The following is a 24,665-nucleotide window of genomic DNA, read 5'->3' on the forward strand; positions in this document are numbered from 1 at the left end:
CCCGCTTTAAAAAGGCCTTGGGGATGAAGATTGGGAGGCACTGAAAGACAAACAGAAATCTGGAGAGGACCGTCATTTTCACGGTCTGTACCCTCCCCGCCAGTGATAGCGGGAGCATGTCCCATCTCTTAAAGTCCCCTTCCATTTGCTCTACCAACCGGGACAGATTAAGCTTATGCAGAGCCTCCCATTTCGGAGCCACCTGGATTCCCAGATAGTGAAAGCTCTTCCCTACCATTCTAAGCGGCAGCTCTCCCAATCTCTCCTCCTGCCCTCTAGCCTGAATCACGAACATCTCGCTCTTCCCCATGTTCAATTTATACCCCGAAAAACTGCCAAATTTTCCCAAGATCCGCATAACTTCCCCCATCCCCTCCAACGGGTCCGAAATGTACAAAAGCAAATCGTCCGTTTAGTGTGAGACCCGGTGCTCCACCAACCCCCCACCCCCGAACCAGCCCCTGCCAGTTCCTCGAAGCTCTCAACACCATGGCCAGTGGCTCGATAGCTAAAGCAAACAGTACCGGGGAGAGGGAGCACTGTTGCTTCATCGCCGCAGATACCTCTCCCGTGTCATTAGTTTCCAGATAGTTCTGGATGGACTTATTCACCTGCCCGCAGACCGTTTCATCCGCTAGCAACCCCAGATCCAGTCTCCATAACGGGTGTTGCCCTCTCTCCTCACTAACCCGCAAATCCACCCAATGCGGGGCATGATCCGAGACTACAATTGCCGAATAATCCGTTCCCACCACCCTCAGTATTAGCGCCCTGCTCAGAACAAAAAAGTCAATACGATAGTAAACCTTATGGACTTGAGAAAAAAAAGAAAACTCCTTCGCCCTCGGCCGTGTAAACCTCCATGGGTCTATACCCCCCATCTGTACCATAAAACCCTTCAATTCCTTTGCCGCAGCCGGCCTCCTCCCTGACCTGGATATTGTCCGGTCCAAATCCGGTTATGTGACTCTAAGTCCGGGATCTTACCTAGCACACACCTCAGAAATTCCACGTCGTCCCAGTTCGGAGCATATATGTTCACGAGCACCACTCGTGCACCCTCCAACCTACCACTCGCCATTATGTACCTCCCCCCTTATCTGACACGATTCTCCCAGCCTCAAATGCTACTCGCTTACTAATCAAAATTGCTGGTCTTTGAGTCCAGCCCTGAGTGGAACACCTGGTCCGAAAGTCCATGACCGCCACCGGAAGTCTCCTTCATAGCCATTCCTATTAAAAGAAGCATCAGGGTACTGGTCTATTTCCTGTTACAGTATCCCCACTGTAACAAAATTGCACCATTACATTATCTCTGATGGATACACTAAACTTTATTAATTTCCATATTGATATTCTGATCAGTCAACATGGACTTGAGTCAGGTGGCAAATTGCGATATATTTCTGACCTTTGCAATCCCATATGTACATGCAAATAAACAGATATCATATTGCAGGAAGACAATTGTGGACTCAATAAAATGTAACTATATATACACCTTTTACTTTGTCCGTTGCATTTATTAAGTGGGTAATGAAATCTGCTGAAACACAATGATGATTTTTCAATGCACATTCAAGCCGGAATGAAGAATCGATCTGCTAGGAACCATGTTCGGCCATTTCAACACATTCTGTTACAGGTGATCTTCAAAACTAGTTTCACGTTGCAGAATTGAACAAACCTCAAATCCTTTTGCTAATTTAAGCATCTAAATTTAAGATGGGTATATATTACAATTGCCATCTTTCCATCCATAATCTGCTGTTATATTAGTAGTTCAGGGTTTGCAGAAACTCTATGACATTCAGAATTATTTGGTTGTTAAATTGGTGGAATCAGTACAGCACAATAGCCATCCTGCTTTATATTCAGTACGGTTCACAAAATGTTGGGAAGATGGTGGGTGCTGTGGTAAAATCACTGGACTAGTAAGCGAGAGACCCAGGGTTCGAATCCCACCCATGGTAGATGGTGAAATTTGAATACAATTTTAAAAATCTGTAATTAAAAGTCTACAATGATGACAATGTTGATTGTTGTAAAAACCCATCTGGTTCACTAACGTCCTTTCAGGAAGGAAATCTGCTGACCTTACCAGGTCTGGCCCACAGTGACTCCAGACCCACAGCAATGTGACTGACTCCTAAAATGCCCTCTGAAATAAACTCGAGGGCAAATAGAAACAAGCCAAGCCAGCAATGCCCCCAAACAAATTATAAATCAATTCTCCAGCTCATTCTGGGATGTGTTAGCCACTCTGCTTCCCTCAGAGAATGGAGGATGACAATTGTCTATTTTATGGTGTCATCAATATCTCCACGGCACCCAATGTTGTTTTTCCTTGAATTGATATACAAACTTGAAAATGTCCCAAGACTCTTCAGAAGGAAGATAGGGGCGGAATTCTCTGAGCCTCTGTGCCAAAATCACGGGGGTGGAGAATTGGCGTTGACGCCGAAAAACCGGCGCCACGCCTCTCCCACGTTTGTCCGGATAATCGCCGTGAATCACGCGCACATGCGGTCTACGCGCCACAGGTAGGGGGCCATTGACAGGGGCCCTCACAGCGATTCTTCAACGACAACTGGCCGAGTTCCTGACGGCGTGGTTCTAACCACGTTTTGCCTGTCAGGAATGGTCAGCTGCGGCCGCGGACTCGGGGGGTGGGGGGATACCTTCACCAGGGGGTGGGGCCTCAGGTCACTGAACTTTCATCAGAACTGTCCTAATGAAAGGTCACTGACTTGAAACATTAACTCGGTGTCTCTCACTACAGATGGTAGCCATGATGTGGAGATGCCGCGTTGGGCTGGGATGAGCACAGTAAGAAGTCTTACAACACCAGGGTAAAGTCCAACACGTTTGTTTCAAACACGAGCTTTCGGAGCGCAGCTCCTTCTTCAGGTGACCTCTCCAGTCACCTGAGGAAGGAGTAGTGCTCCGAAAGCTTGTGTTTGAAACAAACCTGTTGGACTTTACCCTGGTGTTGTAAGACTTCTTACTACAGATGGTGCCAGACCTGTTGAGTCCTTCCTCCATTTTCTGTTTTTAATTCAGATTTCCAACAACCACAGCACTTTGCTTTTGCAATCTACTTCGTGCCTTCCAAATTAGGATGTAGCCTTTAAGTAAATCAGGTTGAAGACTGAAAGCAGTAGCCTGCAAGAGCTGCAGCTGTTAGGAAAACAAAGGTAGTTTTAAGGGATTTATATTGGTAAACATTAGAAATAAGGTACATGTTTAAGTGGGTTTAATTTAATGTTTCTGTGCCTCGAAGTGTGAAACCAAGCATCCCCTTTGTGTCGAACCTAAAGGATTCGATAATGACATTCTAAAGTCCCACAAGCACCAAATCCAATCTCCACTTAGTCATAAGTGACAAAACGTTCTCTTGTCCAATAGCAACACGATGCTGAACGCCCTCTGTGGTTAAGCACAAGTGTCTTCCGGTCTCACATTCCACAAGAATAACATGCAGAGAACAGCTGCTGGCACATCCTTGTGACCTTCTGCCATTTCAAACCAGCCAACCATTCAAGACACCAAATAAGCAATTTTGAAAGCCGCCTGATAATTGACCAGATAACTTTAAATACATTTTTCATTTTGGTGAAACTCCACAATTTGAGTCTATGGGCTAGCTCGAGACTAGTAATGCATGGAAGTCGGGCAAAATCTCTCTTCCGGAAGCTGGACTCACTGGGGCCAACCAGCCATTCTCCATCTATCCCAGCTTTGGCTTTATGTGCAGATTGCACAATGATATTTATGCACAAAACCAGGTAACTCTTTCAAGTTGTCGTGATAATACCATGGAATTTGTCACAGATCGATATAGCTGTAGGTTGTGCCACTGACGTCAGAACAGTCGATACAAGGACATAGAATCACAGACTGGGGACAGCACAGGAGGAGACCCAAACCTTTTATATCCATGTCAACTATCTACATGAACAGTCCAGTTAATATCACTCCTGCACCCCTGCAAATCTTCCCTCTTCAATAGCCTTTACAATTTCTTTTCGAAAGCCACAAATGAGCTATTGGGCAGTGCATTCAAGACTCTACCCACTCACTGCAAAATAAATGTTTTTTCTCGTGTCACCTCTAATTTTTTTTTTGCCTCTCACCGAAAGCCAGTCCCCTCTGGTTTGTGGCTGTTCCACCAGTGGAAGCAGTTTTCTCTAATCTACTCTCGCAAGATGCCTCCAATTTTAACACCTCCATCGAATCTCCACGCAACATTCCCTTTTCAAAGGAGAACAGCCCCTAGCCCGAAGAAACCAAAGCTTCTCATCCCTGGAACCAACCTCATAAATCTTTTATGTGAAGATGCCGGCGTTGGACTGGGGCGGCACAGTAAGAAGTCTGACAACACCAGGTTAAAGTCCAACAGGTTTGTTTGGAATCACTAGCTTTCGGAGCACTGCTCTTTCCTCAGGTGAATGAAGAGGTGGGTTCCACAAACACATACATAGACAAAGTCAATGATGCAAGACAATACTTTTGAGTGCGAGTCTTTTCAGGTAATTAAGTCTTTACAGGTCCAGATGGTGTGACTGGAGAGAGAGAGATAATCACAGGTTTAAGAGGCGTGAATTGTCTCAAGCCAGGACAGTTGTAGGATTTCGCAAGCCCAGGCCAGATGGTGGGGGGGTGAATATAATGAGACATGAATCCAAAGTCCCGGTTGAGGCCATACTCATGAGGTTTTATGCACCCTCTCTGAAGGTTTCACATCCTTCCCAAAGTATGGTGTCTAGAACAGCACCATTCTCCAGTTGAGGCCAAACCAGCGTACTCTAAATGGTCTTCATCACTTCCTTGCATTTGTGTGTTTATTTATGAAGCCCACGATTCCATGTGCCTTTTTAACCACATATACCCCCCCTGGGCTGGTTTAGCACAATGGGCTAAACAGCTGGCTTGTAATGCAGAACAAGGCCAGCAGCGTGGGTTCAATTCCTGTACCGGCATCCCCGAACATGAGCCGGAATGTGGCGACTAGGGGCTTTTCACAGTAACATCATTGTAGCCTACTTGTGACAATAAGCGATTATTATTATATTATTGATTTGTTCCTTGGACCTCATTGTTTCTCGTAGTCTTCCTACCAAAATGTATCACTTCGCACTTCTGTCATGCGTCTGCCCATCCCACCAGTCTATGCCCTCCTGAGTCGATCACTGTCCTTCCACAGTTCACAATGTTTCCAAGTTTTGTGTCACATGCAAATTTTGAAATACTGCCCTGTACACTGAAGCCTAGGTTGTTAATATACATCAAGAAAAGCCATGGTCCCTATCCCTTGGAGAACGCCATGGTGTGCATTTCTCCAGCCAAATATTCAGTGACTTACCACAAATCTGGTTTCTGTCACTCAGCCGACTTCATATCCATGCTGCCACTGTCCCATTTATTTCCTGGGTTTTCATTTTACCACCAAGCCTACAGGAACTTCCTCAAGCATCATTTAGGAATCTTTGTACACCGCATCAGCTACAATGCCTTTCATCACTCCTCGCTGATACCACATCAAAAAACTCAATCAAGTTAAATACTATTTGCATGTACCAAATCCGTGCCGGGTTTCCTTAAATCCAAGCGACAGTTCATCTTGTTCCAGATAATCATTTCTACAAGCTTTTCCACCCGACGTTAAACTGTTCAGTAGCTTTGGGCTCATCCTCGTAACCTTCGTTTGAAAAAGGGTTTAAACATTTGCAATTTTCCAGTCCTCTGGTACAATTCTCATTTCCAAGGAAGATTGAGGTTAGCGACTCTAATTTTACCCCCCCCCCCCCCCCCCCCTCAGCATCATTGGCTGGAACCCATCCATTCCTGGTGACTGACCAACCTTAAGTATAGTCAACCTTTCTAATACCTCCCCTTTGTTATTTATTAGCCCAACCAGTATCTCAGCTACTTCCTCCATGGCTTGCGTGGTATCTTCTTCTTGGTAAGGACAGTTGGAAACAACTCATTTTGTACCTCTGCCAACCATCTGCCTCCAGTTGTAGATCCCTACTTTGGTCCCCAAGTGGCCCCACCCATTCTCTTGCTATCCCTTTATTGTTTATATGCCGGCAGAAACCTTTTGGGCTCTCTTTAATATGTTTGCAGTTTCCCATACTCTCTCTCCTTTGCAGATTTTCTTTTTTCACTTTCTATATTCAGCCTGGTTCTCCCTGTCGTCATCATTGGAATCCGAACAGAGGGCTGGCACAATGGGGTGGATGAGATCGCTATGCTAGGTGGGAGCAAGGTCCCTGAGGAATTTTTTAATGGGAGCAAGGGTCTTGATGCAGTGGGCAATCATGGGGGCATGGAAGTGGAAAAGGATAGGTGAAGGGAGAGTGGGGCTTAGGATATGGATGGAAGAGTATTACATGAATGGCATTATTTGTAGGGGAGAGCTCAGAATGCTGACAGAAAGAAATTGGACGCAAAATAATTGAAGGACGAGATTTCCTGGCCACTCTGAAACTAGGGTATTGACAGAAACAGAAGGTTTTGGAGCGAGAAATAAGCAATTATAGGGTTTGAGAAACAACTCGTGGTCTGACAGGACATTGAGGTCACTTTGCAATTAATATAGATAAATACTCCTTCATTAGGTTTAATTTGAATTTAGGTTGAAGTGCAATGTTGAGATCAGGGACAGGGAATTTTTACAGCTCCCGGTACCCTGCCTGTGTCTTTATTCACACAATTGTAACGGGCAATCTCCAATAATGGCATCGATTCGGATTTTCAGGGCAGTAACTGAAGAAAAGAAATCTAATTTGAGAAATTGTAAGAACATTAAATCAATTCTGCTCATTTGCAAATATGATTGCGAATCCTCACTGAAGTAATCTAGTGGAACGTTGGTCAGGAGAAGAGAACACCAATTAAGCATCATGAATGATACCACACTTAATTAAGCAACACTTGATCACTCAGTTTAGAGAGTGAGACTGCAACTGAGACTTAACAATAACATTAAACTATCATTCCAACAAAAAGTCAAATGACATGACATGCAAAAACAGGCCTTTTTAAATTCACAGCTTGAGCAAGTTCAGACGATCTGCATAAATGAATTAATTAGTTGAGGGATTGGTCTGTTTTTCTGCAAATTATTTATCTTCATCTTTTATCCATTTACGTATCCTCAGAGTGACTTTATTCCAGGGTTAGCATAGCGACATAAATAATCAAGATAACAAGCTTATCCCTTCTTTTTTCCAAAAGTTCCAACGTTGACATTTAATTCAGGAACCATGGCCGGGATGGCCCGACGCTGGCGCCAAGAACAGCAAACCACTCCGGCGTCGGACTGCCTGGAAGTTGCGGAATCCTCTGCACCTCCGGGGGCTAGGCCGGCGGTGGTGTGGTTGGCGCCGCACCAAAAGGCGGAGAAGGACGACCGTGGGCCAGCGCGAGTTGGCGCATGCGCAGAACTGCCAGCGTGTTCTGGTGCATGCGCAGAACCGCCGGAGTGCTTCCTGCGCATGCGGTTTCTTCTCCGAGTCGGCCATGACGGAGATTTACAGAGGCTGGCACGGAGGGAAAAATTGCCCCCACGGCACAGGCCTGCCCGCAGATCGATGGGCCCCGATTGCGGGCCAGGCCACCTTGCCCCCCCCACCAGGACTCCGCTAGCCGCCCTCCAAGCCAGGGATGGACCATGTCACTTTGACGCCGGCAGGACTGGCCGAAAACGGGTGGCCGCTCAGCCCATTGGGGCCCGGAGAAGCACCGGGGAACCGCTGCCAACGGCCCCCGACCGGCGCAGCGTGATCCCTGCCCCTGCCCGAAAACCAGCGCCAGAGAATTCGGCAGCCAGTGTCAGAGCGGCGGGGCGGGATTCACGCCCGCCCCCCCCCCCCCGCCCCCCGGCGATTCTCCGAGAAACCCACCCTATATGTTTCAAAATTGAGCAAAGAAATGGCCTTGATGTCCATTTAGAGCAGATGGAATCTGCTTTTTAAAACTGATATATACTTTGCACCCTGCTTAGAAACACCTCTAGACAAATTACTCACTCCATCCTTGTACTGGGTGGCAGATGTGAGTCAGGTTTATTGTTAAAAGCTGCAACATTAAGATATGGGTTTCGCTGGCTAGGCCTGCATTTATTGCCCATCTCCAATTGCCCTTGTGAAGGTGGGTGGCGAGTCATCTTGACCTACTGAAGTCCAGGTGGTGTAGATGTGGTGAATGTATTATGCCAATAATCCACCACTGTATTTGTATCTGTGCTGTTGCCCTTGTATTTGTATCTGTGGGCTCCTCCTATGGGCCATTGTATGGCATTATCTATAGGGGAACATGTTGGGGCATGTATGAACAGTCGACCTGTAGGCGGTTCTCAGTATTGGATCAGTCGCAGGCAGGCACTGTTCTAAGTTAATTAAAGCCACGGTTTACTTCTACTCATGTCTCGAGTGAATTGATGGACACATCAATAGGTACACCCACAGTGCTGTTAGCAAGGGACGCTCAAAAATATTGTGTGGATATGTATCTCTCTTGTAACTTTGCCCTCTCTCCAGACCTGTGGGGACCCTTGTGGATTAGCAATTTGAAAGGTATAGCCAAAGATATGGACTGAACAGGATGACAAGGAGCCAATCAGCTCCATTCAAGTTGCTCACAGCCAAATCAACATGAATAAGGAGCAGTTGGCTGAAGATAATGGCTTAATTCTCAATTCTGAGCTGGGGGAAGTTACAATTTATTTAAGAGTTAATGTCAGCAAGGTCATGGGAGAGATCCAATCAAGGTACGGCGGATTGCTGCCTCCCTCTTCCAACCCTCTCTCCCGCTTGCCACCTCCTTCGGATGCCTCCCTTCCCCCGACCACCTCCCCACGCCAACCCTCCCTCGGCCGCCTCCCTCCACCGACCCTTCCGTGGCCGCCTGCCTCCCCTGACCCTCCCCCGGCCGCCTCCCTCCCGCAGCCACCTCCCTCCCTGACCTTCCCACTGGTCACTTCCTTCCCTGACCCTCCCGTTCTCTGCGCCCCCCCCCCCCCCCCTTACTTATCATTTAGCACATTAGCAGCCTCAAAAAATCTCATCTCCATTTTAAAGGAATAACGTTTTTTTAAACCAGTCGCTCCAACAGGCAGAAATAGCCTCCCAGTATCTACCATGTTGAGGACTTCAGGATCTCGATGTTTCATTCTTTGAAACTCCAATGGCTACAAGCCTAGCCTGTCCAGCCTTCCCTCATAAGGAAACTGCCTCAGCCCAGGAATCATCTGAGTGAACCGTAGCTGAGCGTCTATGAATGTATTTATGTTCTTTCTGAAATAAGGAGCCCGATCCAACTACATCTACAGGTTCACCTTTATCTACTTTCTTGTTATTTCCTTCTCTTCCTTCTCTCTCAAGCTAATGTCGAATTCCGCAGAGGAGCAACAGAATTAGGTTGAATCCAAAAGCACTGCTGATTTGCACTTGGCTCATAAAAGTCAACGATCTTAACATCCTCAGTCCTGTCATTCGCAACTTCCACCCGCCCCATCCTCTTAAGGTTACCCTGTCAACTGTTGTTGTTATCAGTCAATTAGAATATGGCAGGAGGGGAAAAAGCACAGATTGAAGCTAAATCAGAAGGCCTCGAAAATGGAGTTAAGGGGTTGCAGTGAAAGCACCTTGTAAAGCTGACTCTTCTTAAACCAACAATTTGAGGGCGTGACCCCACAGAAGCCTGTCAAGAAGGCCAACTTCAAGCCATCACCCTGGTCACAGGCACAGCACACTTGTCCTCCAGTCAAACGGTGGGTTGTGTGCTCAAACGTCAGAAGATTTGATCATATGATCTAAACTGACACTGGGGGGTTTTTACTGCACTTTCAGGTCAGGCTTTAAAGAAAGACTCTCCTTTTCCTTCTTCAAATAACATTGAGTAATTTGCCACAACCCGATCACACAAAGTTCTCCTGTTATCCGTGACAGCATTTATTCCACAACCACCACCACTGATAATCGGTTTTATCAAGTCCAGCTTGTCTGCAAATTGGCTGCTCAAAGTGACACACAGCTTCAAGTAGCAGGCAGTATGAAGGTCAAAAGGCCACCACATGTGGAGGAAGCGCAGTGGCTTTCAAACAGAGAAAATTGTCAGATTATTTTATACGATACAGACAGAATTAAATGAATTAAGGTGGGGGCAATGTCTGTGCAAAGGTTTAATTCCCACCTGGAAGCCTTGGTATTTGTACAATTATGTTACCCAATGATTGAGCTGATTTTCGAACCAAAAGGGAATCATGACGATGGGAATAATTTGGAAATGTTCTCAGATTTTAATCAACTGAAGGTCTCCCTTAACGAGCTGTGTCTGCAGCTGTCTAGCAGCTGGCAAAACCTGGATATTACTTTGCAAAGCGAGAAGAGCTTTCTGAACTGCTACCAAGGGGTCAAGATGAAGCAGCCCGCTTGCATCGGCAGAAACAAGGATGTGGGTAGCAATGTGAAAAGGGGAGAGATTACCTCCACTGCTTGTTTAAACTCGGCTTCCCTGCAATCTGCCTCCTGATCCTCCCTCTGCTCTTCCTCAAAGCAGAGGCACAGAGGAGAAGCTCAGGGTAGGCACTGATTTCGGAGACACATTCTACAACTGTAATATTTAAGATAGAGTAAAAATATTGAAGGAATAGCTTTAGAAATTTAAAACAGTTACTACACAACTAATCCCTCTTGTACAATTGCCTCATCACTAATCTCTCCTTCAAATTAAGATTATATAACAAGTTAGCAATATAAAAACATTAATAGATGCTCACCAATTTGTATAGTTCTGTTACACTGATGTCATCGGGATCCACCATACTGAACTCTTTCCTTGGAACCAGATCCAGGCCCATCTGTCTATTTATGAAGATAAAAGAAGATATAATTGATTGGAACAATTTTCAAGTCCCATATTTCACCATATAGTAACTGCGTGTCGTTATGGAAGTCACAGTGCGATACCAAACTGTGGCATCTCTTATTTTGAATTATTAATTTATATTTATAAATCCTTTTAACACAGAATTGCAATTTTTAAAATGCAGGAGTCTAGTCAGCCGTTCTGGTTTTCTCTGGCTTTCTGAAAATGCTTCCACCCAGTCCCACTCTCCTGACTTATCCCTGTAATCTTGCACATTCTCGCTTTACAGATAGCGATCCAATTGTTTTTTTGAAAACCTCGATCCAACCTGCCTCCAGCACCCTCTCAAAATGATTCACCTCAAACTTAATCTGCTGCTTGTCTGTCCAATTCACCAACACTTTTAAGGTTCACAACTGTCCTCATCACATTTGAAAATATTTCCAATTTTCATATCACCTATAAAGTTTGAAATCAAGCCCTGAACACCACAGTCTGGGTCACTTGTATCAGGAAAAGCAAGGATCCCAACAGAGAATCCTGGCAAACTCCACTACAAATCTTCCTCCAGTCTGAAAAACAACCCTTTATCACTACTTTATTGCCTGTCACTCAGCCTGGGGCGACAGTGGCGTTTTGGTATTATCGCTGAACTAGTAATCCAGAGACCCAGAGTCATGCTCTGCGGTCCCAGGTTCAAATACTGTCACGGCAAATAGTGAAATTAAACTCAAGTTTTTAAAAGTCTGGAATTAAACAGTGACCACGAAACCATTGTCAATTGTCGCAAAAACCCAGCTGGTTCACTCATGTACTTTCGGAAGGAAACCTGTCGTCCTTACCTAGTCTGGTCTACACGTGACTCCAGATCCACAGCAATGTGGTTGACTCGTAAATGCCTCAGGGATGGGCAATAAATGCTGGCCCAGCCAACGATGCCAATATCCCGTGAACAAAATGAAAAAAAAAACTTTAAAAGCCAATTTCTTATCCAAGTGCTGACTTTCCTTTTTATTCCATGAGCAAGACATCCCAAGGCACTACGCAGAAAAGCAAGAGATAATGTTTGGCACTGAGTTAACAAAGGAGCTAATGTGGTGGATAATCAAAAGCCTGATGAAACAGGTAGTCACTTAAAGTTGGAGAGGCTTGGGGAGGGGAGGGGGGGCAGAAATTTAAAAAGAACTTTTCACAATTTTGGCACAACCCAAATCACTTTGCAGCCAATGAAGCATTTTTGAACGAGACAGGCAATCTTATGGAGATCTTTGTAACAGAGAGGTGACACTGGATCAGAAGCTCCATGAAACGTCAAAAAGGACACCGAGGTTGCAAACAGTCTGACTCAGCCCAAGGCCACGTCGAGGGACGGGGATGGAACTGGTGGCAAGGGAATAGAGTTTGTGGCAGGGACCGAAGGCAATGGCTTCAGTCTTCCAAATGTATGATCGGAAAACATTGCAACACACTCAAAACAGGATTTTGAATAAGCGAGCAAAATATACTTCTTTGCAGACTGTTCAAATTTGAAGTCAGCAGTATTGGCAATTCTGAAATAGCTGACTTGGTTGCAGGTTATTAAGTCACAATTTGAACCGCAGCAGTATTACTCCAGTGTCAGATCCAAGCGTGCAACTCAAATACTCCAGCAAGTCAAAAAGGGCATCTCACACCACTTCCAATTTTTTCCAGCTCCGTGACTCCAGTTTCACGTGAAGCTGCATTCTAAATATCCCCAGGTGACTTGTTCAATAGCCTTGTGCACTTCTGAAGCTTAGAATGAACGCCTTTAATGTTAGGAGAGAACAAATACCCCAGCCAGTACATTAAACATCACGAGTAGGAGCAGTGAGGAAGCAACAACAAAAATGCTAGTCTCACAGACCAGCCTTAGGTCACTACAGGAGTCACCAAAGGTGACAGGTATGAGCGTCAGGCTGTAATCTGTTACAACCAGAGCTGAAATGATGCTTTCGGGGGGGAAAAAAATCCCTGATGTGGCAGTTTTAAACTCTGCCAACAAAGCTTTAAGAACATTCAGTGTCTTCTGACAGCACTCAGGGCTCAGATACAGTGATTGGTTTGTCATTTTAATGCCCATGTAGCGGCGTTAAAGGCATAATTCTACAGCTTGCTCAATCACAGAGGTTTTGAATGTCTCCACTGAAGCACATGAAAGACATTTGGTAGAATTTCACATGGCCTGCAATTTACCCTTACTCAGCCTTCTTCTCTACAGTCAGTATTCACTCTGCCCATCCCCTTGATATATGGTCAAGTTGCTATGACAGATTCAAGTCACAAACTTAAATGCATGAATCATTACAAGCAGCAGCAAATTATCCAATTTAAATTCCTGAAATTTTGCCTGCGGTAGCAGTTAAACAACAACAAAAAAATCAGAGTCAGCACGACGTCAGGCACGACGGGATGGTGCCAGGAGAGTTTTGAAAAGCGACTGGAGACTCTTGCATGTCAACTGGAGCGGTGAAGTCATTAAATGAGTTTGATTCACATTGTTAAGATCACGACAAAGGGGATAGGTAATAGTTATTTCCTCTGGTTGGAGTTATTGTTTTAAAGCTGTGACAAAGAAGTGAAAAGAAAATTACAAGAAACTGTTTCACACGGAGATTGAGCACGGAGTGTTTTGCCGCAGGAAATAGCTGAGACAGTGGCCACCATATCGAAAGGAAAAGTAGATAAAAATTTGAAACTGAGCAAGTTAAGGCGAGGGGAAGAGTGTGGCACAGTGTGATTGGTTTAACTCTAACAAAGAGCTGGTGCAGGTGTTGGGATACACCTTTTGTTACGATGCCGGACATGAAACCCCAAACAGTTTGCTATTTGTAAAACTGTAACAAAAGGATACTTCACCCCAGGAGTCATGACTTTGACCAATAAGTATCTTTTATAGAGTCACAGAGGTCTACAGCACAGAAAAGGCCCTTTGGCCCATCCCATCTGTGCCGGTCAAAAATAACCACCCAAGAATTCTAATCCCATTGTCCAGCACTTGGCCTTGTATGTGTTGCATTCCAAGTGCACATCTAATTTTTTCTTAAATGTTATGAGGGTTGCTACCTCCACCACCCTTTCAGGCAGCGAGTTTCAAACTCTCACCACCCTCTGTGTAAAAACGTTCTTCCTCACAACCCCTTGAAAGCTCTTGCCCCTTACCTTAAATCTATGCTCCCTGGTAACTGATCCCTCCACTAAGGGGAAAAGTTTCTTCCTGTCTACTCTATCTGTGCCCCTCATAATTTTACACATCTCACTCATGTCCCACTCAGTCGCCTCTTTTATGTTAAAACAAACTTTAATTTAAAAACAGACTCAATCGCATTATCAAAGAACTCATTTTGAAACTAACATTGAAACAGTTCTTAAATAAAAGTAAAAACATTAACTCACTATCTATACCTACCACTATCTATGTATTCCAACAAAGCAACCTTGTACAATTCAAAATCCACTCATAAATAAAGTTAGCAATCAGGTTTACTTGTTGTTCTCTGTGCAGACTTTTGGAGAGACACCCTTTCAGGACCAACCTAAAAATCCAAAGACATACTGCCTGCATGAATTTGAACCCAGGGTTTTAATAACATTATTACAAAATAGAAAACATAATGGATAACAATTTCCTACATTCATCACACAGTCATGGTGGGTCGAATGACCTCTTTCTGTGCATTAAGAGTCTGTGGTTCTGTGTTTTCTATTGATCACATTGATGCGCTCCAGAAAACTACCAAAAGCGACCGACAGTCGCAGAAAGATCTGACTGTCCCCCAAAAGGCTGCAGCTTCAAAGCGTATTTGGTACGTTAAAAGTGCAGCATGACACAGGCTGATTGTTTTCACTAATTTCCAGAATTAAAACTCATGGTATAAATAAAGAGTTCTTGCAGACTCATTTCTGTCGAGGGATATTCTCAAAAACCTAACATGCATGGTGAAACTTCAATTTGTGCACCTCACTGCAGAGTAACAGAATGTGAAACGCTAATCGTGCAGAATGTAATGGAAAACAAACACTACCTACAGATAAAAGGAAGAGGCATTTGTGCCGTATTTGGATCATAACTCACTCAAAAACTGGGACCTAAACGTTTTCTCATTAATTTATACCAATTTCCTGCATCAATGAACGTGACAGCTGAACAGTTTCAAAAAGAGTTTGCGATATTGATGTATTGTCATTTATGAATAAGCCATTATCTTAATCAGCTTAGCAACAGACTTCATTATAGATTGCCTCAGCTTTATTTTCTGTGCTAAACGTAATAGTTGACAATCCATGTTAATTTAACTTGGCAAACATGCCAACTGCTAGTGTTTACAGTTTGGTGTTTGAGAATTAGCCTTTATCAAAGTAAAATTCCCACTGATTTAAAATTAAGCCATTGAACTTGCATGAAATTGCAACCAAGCCCAACATCGAGGCTCAAAAGGCAAAGTCCTGGTGGCTTTTCTTCGCTTTTGAACAGCAATAACTTACAGGCTATGAAACATAACTGTGAGCAGCTGGTCGTTTAACAGGTTTATCTGGGCAATATCGGAGCCAAACAGACCAGGAAGGTCCTTAGTTCCACCCCGGATGTGACAGCAGCAGGAATGCCATTAGCCTCAGTACCACAGTTGGGTAAAATGAGGAAACCAGATTCCCGTTTCGATAGTTATTCAGTGGGTCAGAGTGCAATGGTGTTACCTGTGGGTGTAGATCTTGGCTGAAGATGGAATAAAATTTGGTTGTGATATCGCTGGAATCTCAACTTAAGGCTGACATATGACTACTAACCATTTTGGAACAGCAGCAGTTTATAATTCCACCACGGGACTGAGATTTTAATCGCTTGGAAGAGCCCAGAAATACCAGATGCCCACCTGGTATAATTTTCAGTCAAAATTCTGGTCTGCAGAAGTGCAGGTGAGCCGTCCACTAAACCCCCTCACTACGTATTAGAGCGTGTCTAAGATAGATCCTGAGCTACCTCAAATTTTGCCACTTACACTCATCACGAACCACGTTGATGTTCTCTACAAGGGCATCCCGACTTGGAACACCAGTTCCAACACTTTTCTTTTCTTTTGGTGTGAGGAGACAAGATAAACTCCAATGAGAATAAACAGCCCAGTTGTCGTGGAACAATTATTGAAGACTTTAAAGTAAAGACAAATACACGAGAACAGGACTACTCCACACAATTAAGATGCATCAATTACTAAACACACGCGCGCGCGCGCGCACACACACACACACACACACATACACACACACACACACACACACACACTATACAGAACATACCCCTTGTTCCAAAATATATCCACAATATCTGAACTTCGTAAGACTTTCCCCAAACAACATCCAGATTAAATAACTAGCTGATAGTTACTGCACATTACAGGAATGATAGTCAAGTCTGGGGAAAGTATTTTCCTGGTCCAGCAAAGATATTTAAAGCTGCCATTACAAAGGCTTTCTGCACTGACCAGGCTTTAGGATTAGAGGCTTGATTCAAGTAAACTTGACGTCTAGGCTGCTAGCTGGAAAACTAGCTTTCAGGTTTGGTGGCTGGAAGCTGGTTTGTCTGCTCTCTGAGATTGCTTGATATTAACTGCCCCTCTGGCTTCTGATCATCAGGCCAATTAAACCTTTGTTCCTCTGCGATTATGCCTTCTGTGTATTCGGCTGACTGCCCCCATCAATGTCCTTGGCTGTATATTAACATATGCATATCTCAGTGATCTTCCCTATCGTCTTTAGACTGTTGCTCCTCAAACTATTCATATCTGATTCTTATCTAAGCAGCCATCTAATCTCCTTCATGGAAGACACACATATCAATGGGGCCTTTTGAATTCTGTGTATTGCGGTCTCTGGACAGATTTCTACCTGTTGCTGAATGGCAGCACAGTGGCTAGCACCTCACAGCGCCAGAGGCCCAAGATCGATTCCGACCTCGGGTGACTGTGTGCAGTTTGCACATTCTCCCAGAGTCTGCATGGGTTTTCTCCGGGTGCTCCGGTTTCCTCCCACTGTCCAAAGGTATGCAGGTTAGGTGGACTGGATATGCTAGATTGCTCCTAGATGGGGTTACGGAGATAGGATGGGGGATTGAGCCTGGGTAGGGTGCTCTGTCGGAGAGTCGGTGCAGACTTGATGAGTCAAATGGCCTCCTTCTGCACTGTAAGAATCCCATGATTTTATCATCTTCTATCCTATTATAATTTGTGCACTTCGCTTTGCTGCTGTTGCTAGGCAAATTCAGGATATGCTCCAGTGGAATACACAGCAAGTAAGAGCTATTTGAGACCCAGTGAAGGCACCAAAAGGTGGCAAATTAAATGTATTCAATCCCAGAGTGGGTGGGTTAACTTTAATAACGCAATTTTTGAATTATTTCAGAGTACAAGGCAAAATCTTTCACCCTTGGCGGAGTTTGGGGCATCTCTAACCTCATTCCAACATGTGCTGATGGAACTGCGCACTGCTTGTAAAGCACTTTTATGGTTACAAGCCAGTCACCCAAACTACGTTCACAACCACATTCCAGAGATTTGGGGTATTTTACGATGGACAAATGGGATCCTGTTCCAGTGCAGGACCGTGCAATTTCAGGGCCCTGAACTATATTTTTAACAATTGACAACTTCACTGCCTGAACATTGGGAAGAAATCATTTGCTTGTCAAAGGTGAAGCCAACAGAACAGCTATGGGCAGCTCCATGTTTCTGGATTCCTGCTTTGTATTGGTTTTAACCTCACAGACACTAGAAATTACATGTGAGGTTATTATTATATCAAATTCTTATTCAGGCGTTACCGAAAAGAAAAATACTTTGGACAATCTCTTTTCTCAGTTTATCAAGCATTTATATCTCGTATTGTTCTCAAATATTATGCTGTGATGTACTGCTTCTATGCAAAAGTTTATTTGTAAATAACGATTAAAGTTTTAGTCTGTGCTTAATAATCTGTTAGTATGGTCTTAATCATCTTTCAATGCAGAGCAAAAGTATTTCATACAATGTAACATATATAATCAAAGGGGTCATTCCAGAAAATGCAGTGTGGCATATTTTTTCTCATGCCACACTTTTCTACCCACTGCACAGAATACCATTCTGCGTACAGAAGTTGCCTTTCTTACATAAACACGAGTTAAGACTGATAGAACATAGAACAGTACAGCACAGAACAGGCCCTTCGGCCCTCAATGTTGTGCCGAGCCATGATCACCCTACTCAAACCCACGTATCCACCCTATACCCGTAACCCAACAACCCCCCCCTTAACCTTACTTTTATTAGGACACTACGGGCAATTTAGCATGGCCAATCCACCTAACCCGCACATCTTTGGACTGTGGGAGGAAACCGGAGCACCCGGAGGAAACCCACGCACACAGCGGGAGGACGTGCAGACTCCACACAGACAGTGACCCAGCCGGAAATCGAACCTGGGACCCTGGAGCTGTGAAGCATTTATGCTAACCACCATGCTACCCTGCTGCCTGATGTGAGGAAGCCAAATATGTAGCACAGAGACAGGATGTTGCTTTTGACACAAACGGAGTTCATTTTATTCTCAACTGATTTCACCTACTCTTTTGCTCCTGGAAAAAATTCAACTCAAAAATCAATACTTGCCAGGCGAGAAGTTGTTGGGAAGCAGGAATTGGTGAACAGCCTTCGACAACTTCAGACCCCTTAAACATTTTTAGAGCCAGAATTTTCACAATTCATGTTGCATTCTGAACTGCATCAATGTGCCCCGTGTCACAAAACCCCACTGATGTTATGTTCGAACCTGAAACACCGGTTTCGCGTGGGGTTTTTTTTGGTTGAGTGAGAATGTTTGCGGAAAACAGCAGGAACTCAAACCTCCGTTTCATTCAACAATAAAAGTATTTAACGTGGAAAGGAAGATAATGAAACACTACAAAAAACAATCTTATACTTCAGCACATCAACAGTAAGCATTTAATTCCTGAAAGACTGGAAACTGGAAACCCAGAAGTATCCGTTTCCCCCGTAATCCTAAAAACTCTACTGAGACCCCTCCGTTTCACAAACAACCATAAACCTATTGGTCAAATTCAGCCAGTGACTACTACACCATACAGCTCAAGTGACCGGGACTTGAGAACGGTCTTTGGTTCAGCAAGGAAAGCAGCCTCATGCACAAACTGGCTCTTTGCTTTTAACACATTTTCTTGAGCTGAGCTGTTTCTGGAGGTTGGCTGCCCCTCTCTCTTGTTGTTTCTTTAATACCTCATCTGTGTCTTACCTGCTTCCTGGCTTCACAGAAATGACTGCTAAATGTATCAATTGCAAAAAATACTCCGTTTCCTATTCTTTACTTTCTCTAAGCTGATGCCCATACATGGTTTTGCAAAATACATTGCAGTTTCATTTTACTTTCGCAAAAAAATAATTTTCGTAACACCCTACCATTTTGTGACACCTGTACTACTCAAACATGGTAATGCAGCAGACAGCAGCACAGGAGCTTCTGGATTTCGAGCTATGCTTTTCAACATGTCATTCCAGATATCAAGTAATATTGACCTAAATGTCTTGGCTCCTTTGCTGCAACTTAGATTTTGTAATAGGATTTCCTGAGGATCTATAACTGAATATATGAAAATATTTTAAACACCATATACAGCTTTGATTGTCTGATTTCAAAAGTAGACATGAATGGTGAGGCTTGCTCTTAAAAATTAAATATAATTTGATGCAATGACTTAATGTCAAGCAGGGTGCATCATTTGGAGAAATGAGCAAGCGGAAAAAGCAGCAACAAAATAATCCTTTTGGTGACTATGGGAGCTCAGCTGTGCCTTTAAACTCCTCCATTCTATTAGTTTCAGTAACCCCTTCAACACCTTAACTGATATCATCACCTTGAGGGTTTTGTGCTAAAAAGGTAAAAAGAAAATGAATGCCAAATAATTCTCCTTTCAAAAATAGCACCAACAGCAAAACCTTCATCATCAATGCAGAATGTTTCAGCTTCTTGATCAACTTTTAGGTAGTGACAATAGATAAGCAAACTTTTCAATCCGAAAGATACTAGAAATGGAAAACAAATTAAAAACTACTCCATAATGTACAATGAATAATACTGGAGATTGTTGCACAAAGTCAAGTCTGTAGGGAAACATTGGCACCATCTGCTACACAAGAGGCAGTCATGTAAAGGCATCAGATATGCAAGACAAAAGGCGCTGACTTGCCAAAGATTAATAAATCATTTAAATTGTAATTAAAAGCTCAAATTATCGAATATTCTTAACAATATTTATTCCAGTATTTATGCACATTAATTGTATACTTCAAAATTAAAAATGAATCTGTAAAAATTATGAATTATTAATAATAATCTAAACAAATTTTTTTCATGCTTTAGCTGGCGGCCTATTATAAATTATACAGGGCATATAATCATTTATCCCATTGTAAAACTGTTCATTTAAAAAATGCCCAAACAATCCATCCATTATAGTAATTCAATGTCAACTTAGAAAGCTCCAAAAATTAAAGTTTGTCTCAGAATAATGCAGTGCCTATGCTCAATAATAGCAATTTTAAAACAAGATCAGGCGGCCCACACAAACAGTATGGGTGTGGCAGTATGGCAAAGAGACAATGGTTCCGTAGCAGGGAAATCAGCCACATTGTTCAGTCAACAGCAGCCAGGAGAGGATTGAATGACAAAGGTAGTGAGAAATCTCTTTGCACCGGATTGCGACCCAGAGCCCACAGTTATTTAAAGCTCCAGTGGGTGCAGAGTCACTTTTCTTTTTGGAGTAGCCTGAAGCCCAGGGTGAACAGATATCGTTAGTAAACAACAAAGCAAATTTTCCACTTGGTTTGTCCGTCAGGAAACGAGCACAAAGCTTTCTCTAGTCTATCAAGGTGAGTGGTAAGGACACACTCCCGAATCACTATGGGGGAGGATGGGGGAGCAAAGCGCGAGATTACTTAATGAGAGGCTGATTCCTGTGAAGGAACATAGTCGAAGGCCGACCAACAACTGTCCTTTTCACGAGAGAGAGGCTGGAGGCCTTGCTGAAGGAGGCGATGCTGAGGGAAGCAGTTATTTCTGGGGCTTCGGGGAAATCTCCGAATGGAGCCAATGTGCAGCTGCCACAGCAGAAGCTGGCAAGCCACACACCGCCGCAGCTGCCATGCTCTCTGGGCTGATAAAGAGTGTCAAGTTAGCTATATCTAAAAGCTGGCCATTCAAAAAAAAACAAGGAATGCCTGTTCAATGCAAGCAAACATAACCTCAGAGCATACATGCCATATCAGTAATGCAGCTTCCAAACACATGCTGTACCATTCACACTCTTGTCTTATAAAATAATGTCAGTGCAACTCTATTTTAGCAGCAGATTGGGAACAGACACCTTCACCCAAACTATTTGCATACCAAGCTACTCACTGAGGTTCTTCTGGTCTTACATGCTGCTCCTACTTGTTCTTGTAAATGTCACCTTCACCATTGCAAAACATCAAAAGGTCCCTCACTCCAAATCACACAGCTACACAAGGAGACAGATGACCAAAAGGTTGGTCCGAGGTAGGTTTTAAAAGAGCATTTGTGTGGAGTCTGCACGTTCTCCCCGTGTGTGCGTGGGTTTCCTCCGGGTGCTCCGGTTTCTTCCCACAGTCCAAAGATGTGCAGGTTAGGTGGCTTGGCCATGCTAAATTGCCCTTGGTGTCCAAAATTGCCCTTAGCGTTGGGTGGGGTTGCTGGGTTATGGGGATAGGGCGGAGGTGTGGGCTTGAGCACATGCAGACTCGATGGGCTGAATGGCCTCCTTCTGCACTGTAAATTCTATGATTCTATGATTTTATTGAGCTAAGAGAGATAGAGACTCAGAGGTTCAGGTAGAGAATTTTAGAGTTTAGAGCCTTGACAACTGGAGGCATTGCTACCAATGGTGGAGTAAATGAAATCAGGAATGCTTAAAGTGGGCAGAACTAGAATAGCCGAGATATCCTGGACTGTGGTGGGTCTGAAGGAGATTGCAGAAGGAAGGGGATAGACATTGAACTGATCTGAAAACAAGAATGAGAACGTTAAAATCAAGTGAACTGGGAGCTAAAGTAGATCAGCGAGCACATGAGGTGATGGGTGAATGGAACTTGGTGAGAGTTAGGCACGAGTTTGGAATAAACTTCATTTCTAGAGGATAGAAATGGGCAGAGCAGCCAGACATGTGCTAGAATAATCAAGACGAGGTGTCAAACACATGGACCTGGGTTTCAGCATCAAATGGGCTGTGACAGGGCAGCACGGTGGGTGGCAAGGTGGCACAATGGTTAGCACTGCTGCCTCAGCTGAAGGGACCCGGGCTCCATTCCGGTCTTGGATGACTGTCTGTGTGGAGTTTGTACTTTCTCCGTGTCTCCGTGGACTTCTTCCCGTTTCCTCCCACAGTCCAAATATGTGCTAAGTGGTTTGGCCATGCTACATTGCCCCTTGGTGTCAAAAAGGTTAGGTGGGGTTACTGGGTTATGAAGATAGGGTGGAGGCCTGGGCTTAAGTAGGGTGCTCTTTCCAGGGGCAGGAGCAGACTCAATGGGCCGAATGGCCTCCTTCAGGACTGCAAATTCTATGACAGGAGCCCCATCTTCCAGGTCTCTCAGCTGAATAAATTTCTTCTTATGAATGGTAAAACTATGCAGCACATGGTAGCATGGTGGTTAGCCTAAATGCTTTACAGCTCCAGGGTCCCAGGTTCGATTCCCGGCTGGGTCACTGTCTGTGTTGAGTCTGCATGTCCTCCCCGTGTATGCGTGGGTTTCCTCCGGGTGCTCCGGTTTCCTCCCACAGTCCAAAGATGTGCGGGTTAGGTGGATTGGCCATGCTAAATTGCCCGTAGTGTCCTAAAAAAGTACGATTAAGGGGGCTACGGGTATAGGGTGGATACATGGGTTTGAGTAGGGTGATCATTGCTCGGCACAACATCGAGGGCCGAAGGGCCTGTTCTGTGCTGTACTGTTCTATGTTCTATGGCAGGCATCAGAATTTGGAAGACTTTCTCAAAGGTCTACAGCAGGATCCTACCTGACCTAAATCTCAGATTCGAGAAGATAATCACATAACCAGCCAGACTTCTGTTGAAGGCAGATCCCCTACTGTCCTTTCTCTTTAGGCATAACTATGATGCTCCAGCAGCCAAAGTTTAGTCAGCCTGCTCCGTTAAAATAGTGTTTGCACTATGGACCAGCACTGGGTGCTGCTGCTGAGGTACCTTTAGGACATTGATAGAATGGTAAACCTTCCTGTTCACATATACCACAATATTAGCATTAGAGGCATTGATGGCCATGATAGGTGACCCGCATCTCAGGAAATCCGCCTAAATTTGGTTTGCTGGGCTATGGGCCATTTCATAGAGCAGTTCAGAGTCAACTACTTTGCATCAGGAGTCACAAGTCAGCCAGGCCAGGTAAAGAATGGTAGATTCACTTCCCTAAAAGGACAGTCGTGAAGCAGGTGGGATTTTTTTCAATATAGCATGGTTACTATTTTGAGAATAGCTTTCAATTCCATGCCGCTGTGGTGGGATTTGAACCACTGCCCCCCCCCAGAGCATGGGCCTCTGGATTATCACAATGCCACTGTGTTGCCAAAAATGATACGAAAAGAAATGAAAATCGCTTATTGTCACGAGTAGGCTTCAATGAAGTTACTGTGAAAAGCCCCTAGTCGCCACATTCCGGCGCCTGTTCGGGGAGGCTGTACGGGAATCGAACCGTGCTGCTGGCTTGCCTTGGTCTGCTTTCAAAGCCTGCGATTTAGCCCAGTGAGCTAAACAGCCCCTACTGTTGTGGCATGCTGCCTGATAAAATGCAGACAGCGAAGGCAAGGTTCGTTCTCTACATTTGAAGTACTCATGCCTGGGTGGAGAATGTAATTCATAGACTAATTAAGACTGTGCGTCAGACAGCTGAAATGCCAAGGTAACTCTTTCCTCCTACCACTGGAACTTCTCTTCCTCCTGAAAAACTAGGCCAATCCAATTGAATAACTTTGCTAAACAACGTGGTTGCAACTGTCTTTGGCATTTGGGAGGAAGAAAGCTGCAACTGGGAATCTGGACTGAAGGTATCTGGTATGGCAGAAATACAGCAAACGGCTCAGAATGTTTTTTGAATTAGCAACATAAAAGAGCAGTTTGGCTTTCCAAGCGGAAAAAAAATCCTAAAGGCTCCCAGCAACTTTGAGAAGCCCTTTCCATGTGCAGATCATAATGTGTCACATTTAGACATAAACAAAGAACAATATGCTGAAGGCAAATGTTGCCTGTGCATGCAAAGTACAACATCAAAGGACTACTATTGATCATACTTAACCACTGATAAAAACAAGTGATAAGAAAACTGATGTCAGTTAAGATAAGTGGCTGCCAAGGCATTTGGGCACTTTGAATTCTGCCTCTTTGTGTGCGCCAGAAAGGAAATGGGTATTATATCTTGTGCTGGGAATCTCAATAGACACAAATTACAGGGTAGGAATTACAATTACCACCACCGAGTGACTGATCAACACCACACAGTCAAACTCGCAGCAGTGACACAAACACATTGTGCAATCCCATCGACACCTTCACTTAAAAACTGAAAAGTATGCTCCTTTTGTTTATCTATGAATCGTCTAACTGCTGTTTAAACCAGTGAAAGACCATAGTGAACTGCTGCCAGAAACAAAAGCTTGCATAGCCCTCACCGGCAGCCCCTCAGATTAAATATTTGATCAGG

At 44.2% G+C, this 24,665-nt stretch overlaps 1 protein-coding gene across 5 annotated transcripts in view; it reads right to left on the bottom strand.

The window, feature by feature from the left end:
- dock4 (dedicator of cytokinesis 4) overlaps window positions 1-24,665 on the bottom strand; it is a 440,672-nt gene that overhangs the window by 272,765 nt on the left and 143,242 nt on the right. For all 5 annotated transcript variants that reach the window (XM_038780165.1, XM_038780167.1, XM_038780164.1 and 2 more), the window contains exon 7: window positions 10,787-10,871. In XM_038780165.1, the coding sequence (XP_038636093.1) occupies window positions 10,787-10,871 (85 nt within the window). The remainder of the gene's footprint in view (window positions 1-10,786; window positions 10,872-24,665) is intronic.

Source organism: Scyliorhinus canicula, chromosome 20, assembly GCF_902713615.1.
Source record: "Scyliorhinus canicula chromosome 20, sScyCan1.1, whole genome shotgun sequence".
Classification (NCBI taxonomy): Eukaryota; Metazoa; Chordata; class Chondrichthyes; order Carcharhiniformes; family Scyliorhinidae; genus Scyliorhinus; species Scyliorhinus canicula.